This window comes from Eulemur rufifrons, chromosome 7 (genome assembly GCF_041146395.1).
Source record: "Eulemur rufifrons isolate Redbay chromosome 7, OSU_ERuf_1, whole genome shotgun sequence".
Taxonomy (NCBI): Eukaryota; Metazoa; Chordata; class Mammalia; order Primates; family Lemuridae; genus Eulemur; species Eulemur rufifrons.
Genome location: NC_090989.1, coordinates 162,311,028 through 162,327,813, shown reverse-complemented (window position 1 = coordinate 162,327,813; position 16,786 = coordinate 162,311,028). Strand labels below are relative to the sequence as shown.

Sequence of the window (16,786 nt, the reverse complement as noted above, 5' to 3'; positions counted from 1 at the left end):
AAACTCTTCTCTGAAACAATCAGAAGTCTCTTGGTCTCTGTGACTTGGCTTTGCATTGTTATAGGCAGGTGAGGAAGTTTATAAAATGCTCCTCTATTTGGAATCTGACATTTCACCATTTTTGCTAAAAGATAAACATCTTGCAGATAAACATTTGGTTGTGGACAGGAGTTTTCTCAAGAAGTCTTTCAAGTGTTGTCAGTTAAAATAGCATGAAGTCTAAGTTATAGAACAATATGTTTTATCTTGAACAATTAGAGGAGTCTCATCATTTTCCCTGAATATTCATATGATAATGTTTGCTCCTCCCATATGATGCCTGTATCTTCTGCTATGATTTGTCTGTAAAGCATCATTGGCTACAGATAAAGATGTTGCAAAAATAATTTGGCCAACCCTACATAATATCAGGTGTGCTGCATGTTAGTTACTTGTTAAAAACTGCAGCATCTTCCTTTCATGTTATTTGTTTACAAACTGGTAAAATGCATTGTAAGACACAACTATCACTTATCTTTGTCACCCAGAGGGAACTGTATTACTTTCATAGTTTCCTATGAAATTTAAGAGGTAGAAGTGCAAATTTAAGAGGAAGAAGTACTTCTTGGGGATGGTTGTTATGAAAACATTTAAGATACATTTGAGTAGTCTTCTTGTTGTCATCAAAGAAATTATTTTTTCATTCTGTATGGCTGTCTTTAGCTGTGTTTGTGCAAGTAACTGTGTCCTTTAATTGACAACGTTAGTAAACCTATACTGTCTCTATTGTTTGCTAGTGCTGTCGTACAACTAAAAGGTGCTGTCAGTTCACACATTTAGTCACCAAAACATTGGACAAAAGTAAAAACTCCTGCTGACTCAGTTTCAATTGCAAATTCAAAACTACTATTAAAAGTGTGTTCGGAATATTGCAAATGTGTTTTGTTACAGAACTTTTCAGAATGTTACATAAGATTTTTTTTTCATGGTGGACTGAATTTAAAACACTCAATTGAAATGTAAATAAATATGATCATTCACTTTTACAAAGGCTAAAAAGAGTTCTATCCTGACTCACTCAACCTTAAAGTTATACAAAGAGCCTGGGTCCCATCTGCTCCAAGTAGGTGGCCCTCAAGAGTCATTAAAATTATCTTTTTAAAATTACAACTCAGCAAGAGCAATCCATTTTGTGTAGCCGGAAATTATTGTCCAAATGCCCATCTGCATGTCCTTTTAAGAAATGTAGTTCAACAGAGGAAGTGCTGGCTCCTTGGGGAAATCATTCTCATCTTCGGTGTACATATGCTGTGCTACAGTTAATCAGGCAAATTCTATTGATGTTGCTGGCACTGGGGCGTGATTGAATATTTAACAAACAAATGTTGCTGAGCCCAGAAGACAAATGGTTCAAGAGATTTGGGACTTCTAAAAAAATATATTAAGTTAAATCAAAAGCATTTTGTATTTGTTCTTCTGAGAAACAGATGAACAGATGATTGGAATGTGAAAATGGCATGACAACTTCTTTGCTACTCTGACAAATTATATTCAATTGCTGCACAGGTTTTCAGTAGCTAAATGATAAACCAAAAGGGAAAAAGTGATTGTTCTTTTCAATCAGATCACAGTAAGCTAACTTCTTATGCATATATCATATTTATATGTTATATAGAAAAAATTAATCCAAAAACATGTTGAGCTCAAGTGAGTTACATATGTGAAATCAACAAACATCATCTCTACCTTATAAAAGAGGCAAAAGCATTACTAACAAAAGGAATAGGGTTTTGCCAGCGTACCACTCCTAGTAAATACTGTACTATTTTTATTCTCCATTTATTTCCTCTCTAAATGAGAAGCTGACCCAAGGCAAATCAAAATATTACTTAAATTTAGTCTCATATATCATCTTTCTTTTCTTAGTCATCTTAATTCCTCGTTTGGAATCTGGAATAAATGAGAATTAGTGGTTCTGAGCAGCCAAGGTAAACAAGCCTGTTGTACCCTGCTTAGATTCTCCAGTTATTTGTCCTTTCCACATATTTAGAATAGCATGGAAACATATTACCGTGGAAATGCAGTGCAACCAGAAGAATGCCCACCAGGGTACACAACTAAATCCATCTGTTTCTCGGCTCATCTCCAAGCCAGAGTATGTCTTAGGAAAAATGTGAAATGAATGTCCATGCACATACTCATGAATATTTTCAGGTATATAAGCACTGCTCATGCCAAGCAAAGAGAAATGTTTTACACCTGAGTAAACTACTTGAAGGAAGAAAAGGCTGCACTCTGACCCACCATGGGTGGAAAAATAGACTTCTTACCAAATGCATTTAAGGTGTTTTCTAAATGATATAGCAAACGTGGTTTTCTAAATTCCCAAAATGGTACACATCTAAACTTTTTTAAATGACATTTACTACCTTCTACCTTGTGATGTTATTGCTTTTTAGGTACCTTCTCTCAGCCATTATACTTTATGCCTCTTGGGGTGGTGTCTGTGTCCTCACCTGTGTATCTTCTGGTGTCTAGAAAATGCTTTACACGGAGTAGGAGCTTTATAAATATTTATTGAATTAATGTTGATTGCACAAACTTTTAATTTCTACCTATGTCATGTACAAAATATGTGTCTTTATTTTTTATTATGAAAATATGACAGAAATGAATGCATAGAGGATCTTTTTATCAAAGAAATCCCACTGCCAGTTGCATGTATCAATTATAGGAAATTAAACTGTAATTTTTAAAAAAATTTGGAGAAAAGATAGCACTGTCTAGCAGCCAGACCAAATTAAAAAACATCTATGCTAGTTCCACCAATACTTTCTTAGAACTAAGACCGGGGGGATGTTTGCTATATTTCTTGTTTACCTTCTCTAGACAAGACTAAACTTTGATTCTTTTTTAATCTCTGTGAAAAAAAATTGCAAGAGTCACCACTCAGTTCCCTAGTGCTTTAGAACACTGAGCATTTTTCAGGTCTCTCTGGCACTCTTTCCAGTTTTCTGCCTGATGGCAGGGTTCTTCAACCATGTGAACATGCTCAGGGTACCCAGAGTGGTAGGGAAGGGCACTCACTCAGCAAGTGGCTTACAGCAGAGAGGGTTGCCCAATGTCTGAAGCTGAGGCTACAAGGGGACTGTTGCAAGTGCAGAAATATCCTCACCCTTCTTATGTTGTCACATGGACCACAAAGTAAGGGCCCATAGGTTGATACCCAATCACCATCTTTTCTTTACCCTACATGGGACTCTGAAAGATAAGTTTCTCCATCATCTGTTTTATATATACTTATATGTATTTATGTGTGTATGTGTGTGTGTATATATGTGTGTGTGTGTATATGTATCAGAAGATCAAGCTGGCATAGATAAAGGAAACTTACACCCAAGATGAGTACCAAGAAGAAATGCTTATGAAAGATCCTTATAGTCTGCAGTTCTCATCTTTTACTACAGTAGGTAAGGTATTTCTTAGGAGAGGTTTTAAGACCCAAATGTACCTTTCTTGAGTGCACCATAGTCTACTAATCCCAACTACTTCCCACAAAAGGAAAAAATTATAACACGACAGGGTTAAGGATCTCACACTCCATGTGAAAGATTTCCAGAATTACTAAGTGTGACACACTCTGCCTTTGACATACGGATTTGAGCTCTCAAATCAGGCCAGCTTCTCCATCATCACTGCCATTGCCTTAGCGTAGGAACCTCAACATTTCTAATAACAATACAGTAGTCTACTGATCGGCCTCCATTTCTGCTGTCTCCACAAACCACTGCAAACACTCCACAAATGATACTCACAAACTCATACCCATGCCCTCTATTTTGTGTCGATGTGGCATTCCCCTGCTTCAAATCACACATTGGCTCCTTGTTGCCTTCCGTATACAGTCCCTGGATGACAGAGATTATGTTCTGGTCTACCATTTATATTCCCAGCATCTGCAGCACCTAGTGCAATACTTGGTCCATGATGAGGAAAAAAGGAAGAGAGCTAGAGCAATGGTAGATAATATAGATCCCTTCTAATGAAAAGCTTTCATAAATCTACCCCTTATCTCATGCCCAACCTAGAGCAAGCCCTCTTACCTTTAAACATACTTTACTTTTTTTGAAAGGGAAATTTCACCTTAGACCAGTTTTTTTATGTTGAGTGTGTATGGTGGCCAAACATTCAAAAAGAAATTGAACAATCCAGTTAGTCACCCAAATATTTTGTTTAAAAATGATGAACTTTGGAAATAACTGGATATTTGGTTTTGTGTGGCTATAAATAGAAGTGTGGAGCAATAGCTTTCTGAAATTGAATGTTAAGACATACGTTGTCAGATACCAAATAATGTTTTTAAAATATACTCTGCTTTTATTTTTTTCTCTAACACTAATTTATTAATTATATATTTAAATGAGTGAGTCAAATTGGAAAAAATCTACCAGGACAGGTACATGCAATGACCACAGAGTTATTTCTTTAAATGTACTATTTTATAACAGAATGACACCACATTTCTTGTTTTCATTATTTACTTTTGTGGCCATTGATTTTATATATGTAATTCTTCCTTCTCAGATTTTAAGAATTTAAACTTTTGCTTTCCTATGGATAATCACAGAACTATACACCTGTAAAATTTTAGCCTTCACTTTTCAAATTTCCAAGCAGTTATATTTAATGAGGTTCACATTTTGTGAAAAAAATGCACTTTCTATAATTGAAATTTTCATGTAAGAAAAATACTTTATAAAACATGTGTTATCTATTGCTCTTGGATAATAAAACTGACCAATAATAGGCAAAAATGCTTTGCTAGACCCACTTTATAATATTTACAGTACCATTTCTCTGCTTATATTGAGTAACTACCATCAGTTCTAGTTATTTCTCTTCCTATGGAGTTAGCTTTTCAGGAACTCAATGTACATAATTCTTAGATGTTTTAGATAACTTTCTGTGGTTCCTCTTTGTTTAGACATTCTTTGGAATGAATATTAGTAACTATTTCTTAAATGTTCTCTTGTTATTTGTGAGTAAAAAAAATGCCTTATGCAGACCAAATACCATATAGCAGGGCATTTTGGCAAATTACTTATATCTATTTGCATTGGTATTTTTAGTTGCTCACATTTTTCTTTGCAGATTAATGTAAATATATATATATGTATACACTTTTGTTTTATTCATAGAATAATGAACTTATTAAGAACTTGTGCTCAGTAACTTACTCGCCACAAATTTCTGCTCAAAATGATTTTCACTTTGTTCTCCAATGTAGGGTAACCACAGTTTCCAGGGTTCTCCAAGCCCAACAACTAGTCCTTTAGGGTTAGCTCAGCTAACATTAGAGAGCATGCCGGGGAAGTCAGCAAGGCGGACAAGTAAAGGATGTCTAAAAACTGCCTACATGGAAGCAGAAGCAGCAGAAAGCCAGAATTCCTTGGTGAAGCAAATAGATAGAAATGACTTTCAAACGAGTTTGTTGCCTACACCGTGCCTTTCTCCCCCTGGAAGAAGGTGTGGATCCTCTCAGAAAACTCCAGACCCTCTTATCAAAACAAAGGACCTACCAGCTCATCAAGTACCAGCTTCACAAAACAAAACCTCCCTAAAAGAAATCTCAGGGGAAAAGTTGAGACCGATCTCTGAAGTATCTGTAAGTGGTTTCACTGTGGTTTACATATGTGGGCAATACATCCTGCTGTGTTCTATTCTGTTCCACTTTGCACACATTTTTAGCAGTATCTGTTTTCATCATTTGGGTAATCAGCAATATATTTTCTTTCCTATTCTGGTGTATTTTAGTTTGGTAACAGCAGCTGGTGAAGAGTATTCAGCACATCCCAAGGATAATAGAATACCTCATGTTTTTAATGAGAAAGATAATTATGTAATTTTCATCATAATAGTTATTTTTTATTTCCTAGTTACATCCCATAATTTAGTTATCACTGCCTGCAAATTATGTATGAGATCTTATTTTTGAGCCAAAAACTTGCCAGTAAAATTGACAGATTTTCAATAACAATCTACATTAGGAGCCATAAAAATATCATTATTCTATTCACTTTCTGGTCTCTCTGCAGCAGTTCCCCAAATAATAAATGATATGAGTGAAGGTTAACAGTAAAGCAATGTCATCAAATAAATCCCTAGGCTAGTTTGGTGGTTGTATTCATGTCCATCAGATTGATTTTTTCTTTCCTGCATTAGTACTTTTCTTCCTTCAATTCCCCCATAAGCTACACTTAGAAACTAGAGAAGAAATGAGGCTATGCAGAACAAGTGACACTTATATGCCATATTTTTGAACATTAAATATTTTGTCTATGTATCATGTCCTAAGTATTTGCTATATGTTACAGTGTTAAAGCTTGGTTCAATTATGTTCTAAGCAAGTTAGAGTGGATTAATTGTTACCTAGCCCAGGTAATAGACATATACACCATTATCATTGGCAAAATAGAAGTAGCTACTACTTCTTGAACATTTACCATGTGTCGGTCACCAAGCCCTTTTGCATGAAGCATTTCATTTAATCCTCACAATGATCCTGAAAGATAAGGACTATCATCATCCCCATTTTTCAAATGAGGAAGCTGAAGTTTAGAATGGTTATGCAGTTCAAGTGAGTGCAACAGCTCATTGGTTAAGGAGGTACAACTTGAACTTAGATTGACTCTAGAATACTTATCCAACATGCTATCCTTCATAAACATGTGTTAAGTCTTATAAAAGTGATAGCCTCTATTCAAGAAACATCCAAAGATAAAACTGAAATGTGTGTTCTTTTTATATCACACATATGTGTGCATATGTGTGAATACACAATAAAATAGTAAATCACTTAGTGAAAATGGATTTGCTTTGTGGCGATTTAGGATAAAAGTTTCAGTAGTTTTCTTTGCATGTTTTTCATTTTTTTTAATACTTTTAAAACAAGAAAATGTTCTTGTTATACCTAATTGTGATTTTTTTTCCCCCTTGGGTTGTGGTAATGAATTGGAATGTAACTGATCAGCTAGCCCTATAGATTTATAAAACAGAACCATAACAAGTCTTTGAGAAGCATTCCACTCAGTTTTCACCCTAATTTCTTGGCCACCACCTTCTATTAGATAGGGTCTATCATCTTATATGTCCATAAAATTGTTTATTTTCAATCTTTTTAGTTTTCTGTAGAAATAAAAGCAGTGCACAAAGATAAGCTTTGGAAACTTCAGGCATAAACAAACTTGAAGTACATGGCCACTCAACAAAGTATACTGCCTTAAAAAAATAGTGCTCTCTAATAATACCAGGATATCATAAAAGGAACAAAGAAACCAAAGTTTGAAGGGAGAGCAGGAGACTTGCTCTCATCCATTCTCTTCATTTAAGAGGCTTTTAGTATAAGGCAGTTCCCAGAAACCATTTGGATTATTTCAGGAGACCCTTCCTAGCTGCTCACTTACAGGTACAAAGCAAAAGCCTGACATGCCTCTTCTTCCTCACAGGAACCCTACGAGAAATTACTGCTACATTATACAGCTAGGGAGACTGCTCAGAGCAATCACTTCAAAGGAATGAAGAAGGGGAAGGAGCCTTATTTTTAGTGAGGGGATGAAGGCACAAAGGCTTTGCTTCCTATTCATGCAGTGAAGTTTGACTCCAGTATCAAAACTCAAACCGATAGAATGTTGTATCTCTAACAGCCCACATGATCTTTACCATCTGTGACTCACATTTGTGAATGTGATCATCTTAGTTTAAAAGGATATAAAAATCCTGAAGGTATATGGCAATCTGCCTCATTTCAAAGTGAATTTACAATGGAAATGGAGTTTTTCTTCAGTACACCTTTAAAAAGGAAGTCCATGGTCATAGTGAAAGGGTTCCAGTAACTGGCATTTTCTCCACTTGGTATTTGCAACTAAGAGTCTATGAAAATGAATTTCCTAAAAGAGTGCTGTGTGCTTACTAACTCACAAATAGATTTTTCCCCAGATCCCAGAGACCCCCTGGGGTGACTTTTCTTAATACCTACTTTATTGAGATTGAATTCACAAAACATAGAATTCATCCTTTTAAAGTGTACAATTCAGTGGTTTCTGTTTATTCACAGAGTTGTACACCCATCACTGCTATGTAATTTTAGATCATTTTCATCTCCCCAAAAGAAGCCCCATACCCAGTAGCAGTCACTCTCCATTCCCTTCCTCCCAGACTCCTGGCAACCACTAATCTACTTTCTGTCTCTATGGATTTGCCTATTCTGGACATTTCATATAAATGGAGTCATACAATATGTGGTCTTTTTTGCCTGCCCTCTTTCATTCAGCATAATGTTTTCAAGGTTCATCCATATTGTAGCACTTCATTCCTTTTTATATCTGAATCTATTATATGGATATGCCATATTTGTTTATTCATTTGTCAGTTGATGGACATGTGAGTGGTTTCTACTTTTTGACTGTTATAAATGATGCACCTATCAACATTTGTGTGCAAGTTTTTGTGTGGGCATATGTTTTTGATACTTTTGAGTATATACACCTAGGAGTAGAATTGCTGGGTTATATGGAACTCTATGTTGAACTTTTAAGAAAATGACAAACTATTTTCCAAAGTGGCTGCACCGTTGTACATTCCCATGAGCAATGCATGAGGGTTCCAGTTTCTCCATGTCCTAGTCAACACTTCTTAACTGTCTTTTGTGTTTAAGCCATTCTAGTGGGTATGAAGTAGTATCTCACTGTGATTCTGATATGCATTTCTCTAATGAGTAATGATTTGCAGCATCTTTTCATGTGCCTATTATCCATTTGCATATCTCTTTGGAGAAATACCTATTGAAATCCTTTGCCTATTTTTTAGTTGAGGTGTCTTTTTATTGGTCAGTTGTAAGAGTTATTAGTATTTATTTTGGATGAAAGTCCATCAGATATATGATTTACAGATATTTTGTCCCATTCTATAGGTTGTCTTTTCATTTCCTTATAGTGTCCTTTGACTTTAAACCCAAAAGTTTTTAATTTTGATGAAATACACTTTATCTATTAATGTTTTTTCTTCTGTTGCTTATGCTTTTGGTACTATATCTAAGAAACAATTGCCTAATCCAAGGCTAAAAAAATTTACTACTGTGTTTTCTTCTAAGAATTTTATGGTTTTGGCTTTTAAATTTAGTTCTATGATTATTTTTGAGCTAATTTTTTGTATATGATACGAGGTAGGGGTCAGCCTACATTTCTTTGTATGGATATCCAGTTGTCCCAGCACTATTGTTTGAAAAGACTATTCTTTGCCCATTGACCTGACCAGATATGTAAGAATTTTTTTCTGGTGTCTCAGTTCTAATTCCACTGATCTATATATCCGTCCCTATGCCAGTACCACACTGTCTTGATTACTATAGCTCTGTAGTAAGCTTTGAAATCAGGAAGTATGAATCCTTCAAATTGTTCTTTCTTTTCCTCATTTTTATTTGGGGGGAAATAGTTTTTGTTATGCTGAGTCCCTTGTATTTTCACATGAATTTGAGGATCAGCTTCTCAATTTCTGCAAAAAAAAAAAAAAAGCACTTGGAATTTTGGTAGGAATTACCTTGAATCTGTAGAAGATCAATTTAGGGAATATTGTCATCTTAATATTAAACCTTCCAACCCGTAGTATGGCTTTTTCATTTTTTCAAAGACTTCTTTAACTTCTTTTGGTATGGCTTTATAATTGTTAGAATACAAATCTTGTGCTTCTTTTGTTAAGTTTATTTCTAAGCATTTTATTCTTTTTGATGCTATTGTGAATGGAATTGTTTTCTTAATTTTATTTTGATTTGTTCACTAGTATATAAAAATCAATTGGGTTTTGTATATTGATTTTTTATCTTGTAACCCTGGTGAACTTGCTTTTACTTCTAGCAGATTTTTTTTTATTTCTTATGATATTTCTATATGCAAGATCATATCATTGCAAATAGATATAGTTTACTTCTTCTTTTCCAATGTGGATGCCTTTTATTTTTTTTTTCTTGCCTAATTACCTCCACAAATATTAATAGATTTAGTTTGAGCAGAAATTTTCCTTTAAGGTAACTAAGATTTAATACTTTGATTGTGGTGGCCACAAGTATTGAACTCTAGCACAGACATGATGAGTTCAGTCAAACCTAGAACGATACTATTAGTATGGCCCCTGGGAAATGTACTTGATGCATGAAGAAAATCTTGATAATTATTCTGGAACTAAGGTCCTTCTAATATTAATATGAATGCAGGTGTGAAATTACCTTTGCTGGCTAGCATTGTGGTTCATATATTTAGAGCACTGACATGTTGGGGATTTCTGTCACCTAAGCTGTGTCTCTGAGATAAAGGCCCTCCAGGTGATGCAATATGGCTATTTTGGCTCTCCTTCAGGATAACTAAGAGCATCTCCTTTTCTATTGAGCACCTACCAGGCATTGTCCAAGGGGCTAAACATACAACACTGACTAAGACAGATAAGGCCTCTCTCCTCAGGGGCTTATGCCTCTGTTCAGAGATAGACAATAAACAAACTAGTGCATAAAATAATTATAAACTATGAATAAGGGCTATGAAAGACCACAAGAGGAAAGTAGCCATCAACTTAGCCATCAAGGTACTGCAATCAGGAATTGTAAAGTGGACATCCCATTGAAAATCTATGCTCTCACAAAGTGCCAATGTGAAGCAACTTCATGGCTAAGGAAAATGAAAGGCTCTTACAAGAGGAGGTAGAGGATAACTGTCCTAATCCCCTGATATGGAAAAGTACTAGTAATTCTTAAAGAATGTGTACTGAATTGATTTGCTAACTGCTTGATAAACTTCTTCCTTGCAATATGTTTTATTCATATTTTAATAGAGCTCTCTATTATTAGGTTCAAATATTTTTAAGAAAGAAGTACTGCCCTCTGGTAATGTTGCAACCATGTAGATAGCTGGTAATTAAACTTTTTTGCACGTATAACTACATTCAGACAATTTTGAATGAATCATTTTAAACCTGCAAATGTCATTATATGCTTCCTTAAACAAACTAACAAACAAAAAAGACTTATATAACAGGTTTTGTAGATCCAGAAAAAGTTTAGCTTATTGAAAAATGGTTAGTTTTATAAGAAATACAAAATATGCCACCAGTTACAAATTCAGGTAGTCTCCTCAGGGAAAAAAAAAAAAGACATGATTTTTTATAGGAAAAAAATTATAAAATGAATCATCTAACTTTTAACTTTACTCTTCATATCTCCATTTTTGAAAATCAAAACTGAATTATGGAAGACACTTTTAAAGATATTTTAGGCCATGGCATAATGTGAGCAAATTTTTTTCTTTAATTGTCAAGCCATTTCCTTTGAATAATGTAAAACGATTAGTTTCATTGCCTCCTTGATATATTTGAGCCCAGTATTGGAGCAGGGAATATCTATCATCATATTTTATAAAGTACTAAAAGTCTGTGCAATTTGTGCTCTACAAACTTGGAGGAAAATGAATTGGTAAATTACTTTAGAATTTTTGAAGCATTGTTCCATTATATAAAGTTCTGCATTTTCTAGGGTATATAATACTCTTTGTTCAAAGGGAAGCCATCTGTCTCTTTTTAATTTGCCATTCAAGTATGCCATTTGCAGCTGTTTTTCCAACAATACCCCATTGTTTGAAGAATTCATAAATGTCTTTCTGACCTCTCACTTCTTTCAGCTACAACAATGTTGCATTGTTTCAAAACACCTGTTTCAGGGTCAGGTTGCCCTGTGTATTGGATACATATGTTCATTGCCCTGGCCCAACTGTGCAGGTTCACTTAGAGGTGACTCTCCCTCCTTTGGCAGTTTTCACCACATGCGCCCACTAGCCCCATGCTGCCCTGGGCCACCTAATAAACAGCCTTCCCCAAACAGGACCTCTGTCAAGTCTATCTACATTTTCATTCTTCAAAACTGAAAAGTCAAGAGCAGTGGACATCATGGCTGAGAGCACCAGCTAGAGTCAGACAGCCCTGGATTTGAGTCCTGACTTTGTTCTTTCTTATCTATATGATTTTGGACACATTTCTTAACCTCTTTGAGCCTTGGTTACCTCATCTATAAACTTGAGGTCCATAATACCTATTCCATAGGGTTGTTTTGAATATTAAATGAGATAGTGCATGTAGAATAACTAGCCCATAATCCAAAGGATACTTTCTTCTACCTACTGCTAACTGGTTAGTTAGAAATGTAAACCAGTATGCCTGGCATTCTAAAGTAAAGGAAACCTTTTCAAATTCATATTAGTAAAATTGCAGAAATTAATTAAAGATACTGTTCAATAAGTGGTGGCTATGTTGTTATGTGCTTCTTGCTCTCTATTTATAGTTAAATCAAGTGCTAACACAGAGTGAATTACTGCATCCCTTCTGCCACTTAACATACTGATATTTTCTTAGAGATACTCTGAAGAAAGAAAAATATTTATAAGCAGGAAGCGATGTCTCTCTGGTGTTTTCCCAGAGACCACCCTCTGTGTGCCTGTCTTGCTCACAGAGACAAATTGTAGATGTGTAGCTCCATGGTTGATGGACTGAATTGAATTTGGGCAGAACTAGTAGCATTTTATAAACCATAGTGCTATCCATGGTGAGAATATTTCATTTACTAAATTGGACACTCCTACTAGTTAATAATAGCTTTTAGAAAACAGTCTGATATTTGATGCTTTGTCAAAACTACACTCTTATCTCTGAAAAGGCAAGGTCATTATCTCAGTTTTATGTGTCAATGTACTGCTGAGGATATTACTGAAACTACAGAATTTGGTGATTAAATAACATTTGCGCTGCCAGTAAAAGTATGTGAATTAGGCATAGAAATTTCCCAGGTGGAACTTGCTCCTGGGCCTCTGCCTTCTTTTTAAATATTTTTCAGTCTGAATTCTTACTGTTGCTACAGAGGGGTTTGTTTTTTGGTTTTTGTTTTTTCACTGTCTTTGTATCTAGTGTTTAATTTAGTGATTCACAAAGGCAAAATGGTCTGGAGTAGAAGTATTTTAAAATAATTAAAATGGAATTATGGTCCGAAATTTGGGTGATGATATGGAATGGCTGAAGTCATTAGGACATTTTGATATCTCCATTTCTGAGCAGCTTGATATGTAAACAATGTTCCGATTACTCTATGAACAAGAGTAATTTCGAGTTCTCAAAAGTTCCAGAAATTGTAGGTAGAAAGACTTGATAAAAATTGAGGGGCTGTCATAGGTGTGAGTCAATGAAAATATGTTGGCTGTTTAGCCAAACACACTATAACATTTCACGGTCAGTTCTTCAATATTCTAATGCCAAGGTGGGCATGCTACTCATCAAATGTTTATTTAAGGAATTTATTTTCTCTGTTGTCTTGGTTTTCACAATTTTAAATAGGAGCAAGTCATATTTGTCATTTTCCTACTTTTTGGAAGAGGGACTAGGCTGACAGTATTTCATAAACACACTGAGATCGAAAGTCTTTGACTAAGAACCTCTTATCTGACTTTTATGGTTTGAGGTGTCTCCCACACGCCAGGCCTTTTACAAGGTGCTCCATACTTTATCTCCAGTCTCCACCTCCCCCCTCACAAGAGGCCTTATTCCTGTTTGACAGACAAGGAAACAGAGAAGCTTTACCTTACTCAGATCTAGTTAGTGACGAAGCAGAGTATCAAAGCCAGGAGTTTGGGCCAGAAACACAAGTGCACCTTCCACTACATTGGGATGCCACCTCCAGTTAGAGCCCACGGAAAAAATTCCATGATCACTTGGCAACTTAAGCTTCAAAATATCGTAATGTGCAAAAGAACACACATGTGTTGGGATATCTGTCATTATTGTATTACAACCAAATTGTTTTACATTTTAAAACAGTTCAAACTTGCTTAAAGTTATCATCTTCCCACTCTAGAAGCATCAACAGAGGTGAGTAGGCTTACCTCTGCTATATTTATTTCTATAAACAGTCTCAGTAATTATTTTCCTCCTAGTTCTTTAAATAATATTTTACACTACCATTTACTGAATGGCTACTATACTTGTCCCACATATAAGACTACAGTTGCCTTGTGGATGGCATATCCTTGAATATAATATGAAGCCTGTTCAATTGGTTTTACTAGATTCCTTCTAGTGTGTAATTGTTAAACTTGAAAAGTGCCCTGAAATCAAAAGATACATGCTGGAAAATTAAAAATTATTTTTCAACTCACATTAAGATTAGTAAGAAGAGTTTAACTATATTTGTCAGAGAACTATATATTCCAAAATTTATGGAAGTATACTTCTATTTAGGTCATGGATTAAAAGGCTATTCTATACAAATATAGTACATCAGTATAAACATCTTTCTAAAAATACTTTCATGCTTCCTCCAAAAAAGAGAGACACATGTATGAGATGGGAAGTTATCTATCTATTTACAAGGAATTTTGCCACTAGTGGGTTTAATTACCCAAAAATTCTCTACCTGAGTTATTCTTAAGGGATCAGTCCATGTAGAAAATGAAGTATGGATTGAGTAAGAGTTGTGAAATGTCTCCAGGTCACATGCTGAAATGTTTGTGACAGACATTTCAAAGGCAGCACTGAGTCTGATTCTGCCTAGATCTATGTGACTGCCATTGACATAAAACATGATCTGGATTCTGACCAGTTGGTTCTTTCAAATGCCCTAACTCCAGATTTATGCTATGTAAGTTGACAGCATCCCTTAAATTTAGCAAAGTTTTTCAAGTTGTACTGTGGCTTGGTCTTTAAGTTTTAATGTACCCCTTTGCATGGTGAAGACGCATGCTGAAAGCTACCATAAACCGTGAATGAGCTGTGTGCACCAGTATGTGTTACTTACAGCTCATGTTTGTGGCTATTGTCTTCTCTTCATTCTTATTGTTAGTGGACCTGCATCCCAGTGAATCAGAACAAACTCTTGTGGATGATATGTAGCTCAGGAATTTGAAACAAGTTTTCAGGAATGCTAGATGGTAAAGAGATGCCCTGGAACACTAATTTACCATCAGCTATTATTTAAAATGTCGGTGTGGAGATTAAACACTGTCTGTAAATAGCAATAGAGAAAAGATTAATCCTCAAATGAAAATGGCAATTAAAGTTTAAAATTAGCTTTGGAAAGTGGTCTTTTAGTACTTTTATTGCTGTAATGTTGGGGTCCAAGAAATTTTTAACTATTGCTAGAAAACTTTCTATCGCTACAAAACTCTTAATAATAAATATTAATATAAATTTGAAAACTACCAGTAATACTGACTCCCCAGCTACGTTTACAAAATGCTTTTTTTTTTCCACTAAGACTATCCAAAGTGAGTTGCTCATGATTAACAAGTAATCACTTCCTAGGAAATTTTTTCAAGCCCTAGACTTCTTTGTTATTTTTTATCACGGAGAAGTATGCATATCATAAGCGTACACTCTGATGAATTTTCACAAACTGAACACACTCATATAGCCATCATATGGATCAAGAAAAGAACAATACCAGTACCCCATAAGCCCCATTGTGCTCCCTTCCTGTCACTCGTCCTTTCTGTCACTATCTCCTCACAACTAACTATCCCCAAGATCCGTTTTACCAGTATATATATATACTCCTTTGTGTCTGACTTCTTTCAGCATTTTGTTCATGAGATTCAGTAGATTAGTCATTTCACTGTTGCATAGTGTTCCACTGTGTGAATATAAGACCATTTATTTACTCATTCTGCTGTTGATGGGCATTTGGATAGTTTCCATTTGGGAGCTATTAAGGATATATCTTTCAGAAGAATATTTTAGACTGTTAATGACTTAGGTGTCTTAGTTTGTTTTCTGTTGCTTATAACAGAATACCTGAAACTGGGTAATTAATTTGTAAAGAAATGGAATTTTTTTTACAGTTAGGGAGGCTGAGAAGTTTAAGGTCACATCTGGTGAGGAGCCTTCTTGCTGGTGGGGACTCTCTGCAGAGTTCTGAGGTGTCACAGGGCATCACATGGTGAGGGGGCTGAGCGTGCAAGCTTCAGATCTTACTTCCTCTTCTTGTAAAGCCACAAGTCCCATTCCCATGACAACCCATTAATCCATTAACCCATTATTCCATTAGTCCATACATGGATGAATCTATTCATGAGGGCAGAGCCCACATGACCCAATCACCTCTTAAAGGCCCCACCTCTCAATACAGCCACAATGGGGTTAAGATTCAACAGGAGTTTTGGAGGTGATGATAGACATTTAAACCATGGCAGTAGGGAAGAGGAAGCCATCACATTTTATAGTGTTTAGATGAAATCAAAGCTATTTTTATCCTTATTGCTTTGGAATTGTATTACTGATTTCATTTCTAAAATAATAATGTGTAAATATTACTTTCTAGTCTATTTAATGATTTTTGATGAATGTAAGCTCTATACTTCTAGCTTTCCCCTTGTTTTCCTGCCTGAGTGCTGCCATATTCCCTTATTCTCCTTTAAGGCCCAGCTTAGAGACCACCTTCTCTATTAAGTCTCAGCTGATCCTGAGATGACCTCTCTCTTTTCTGAAATGCCAGTCCATTTTGTATATCTCCCTTCTCTCAGGTTGCCTTTTACATTATATTCTAACAGCCACTATTCCCTTTGTAGTAGTACTTTTTTTAAAAAGTTACATTTGGTATAATTTAAAAGAATACAGAGACAGGGATTATTTGATAGACCTTATATTAAAATTTTTTGCAGCATGATGTCTCCTATGCCATGGATGTCAGTCACTGTCACAATGCAAACCCGATTCTGAAAGAGAGTATCACAGG

General features: G+C 35.4%; 1 protein-coding gene across 2 annotated transcripts in view; it reads left to right on the top strand.

The window, feature by feature from the left end:
* The window catches only part of CFAP20DC (CFAP20 domain containing), a 252,338-nt gene that overhangs the window by 165,477 nt on the left and 70,075 nt on the right, over positions 1 to 16,786 (top strand). For both annotated transcript variants that reach the window (XM_069473756.1, XM_069473755.1), the window contains one exon: positions 5,267 to 5,644. In XM_069473756.1, the coding sequence (XP_069329857.1) occupies positions 5,267 to 5,644 (378 nt within the window). The remainder of the gene's footprint in view (positions 1 to 5,266; positions 5,645 to 16,786) is intronic.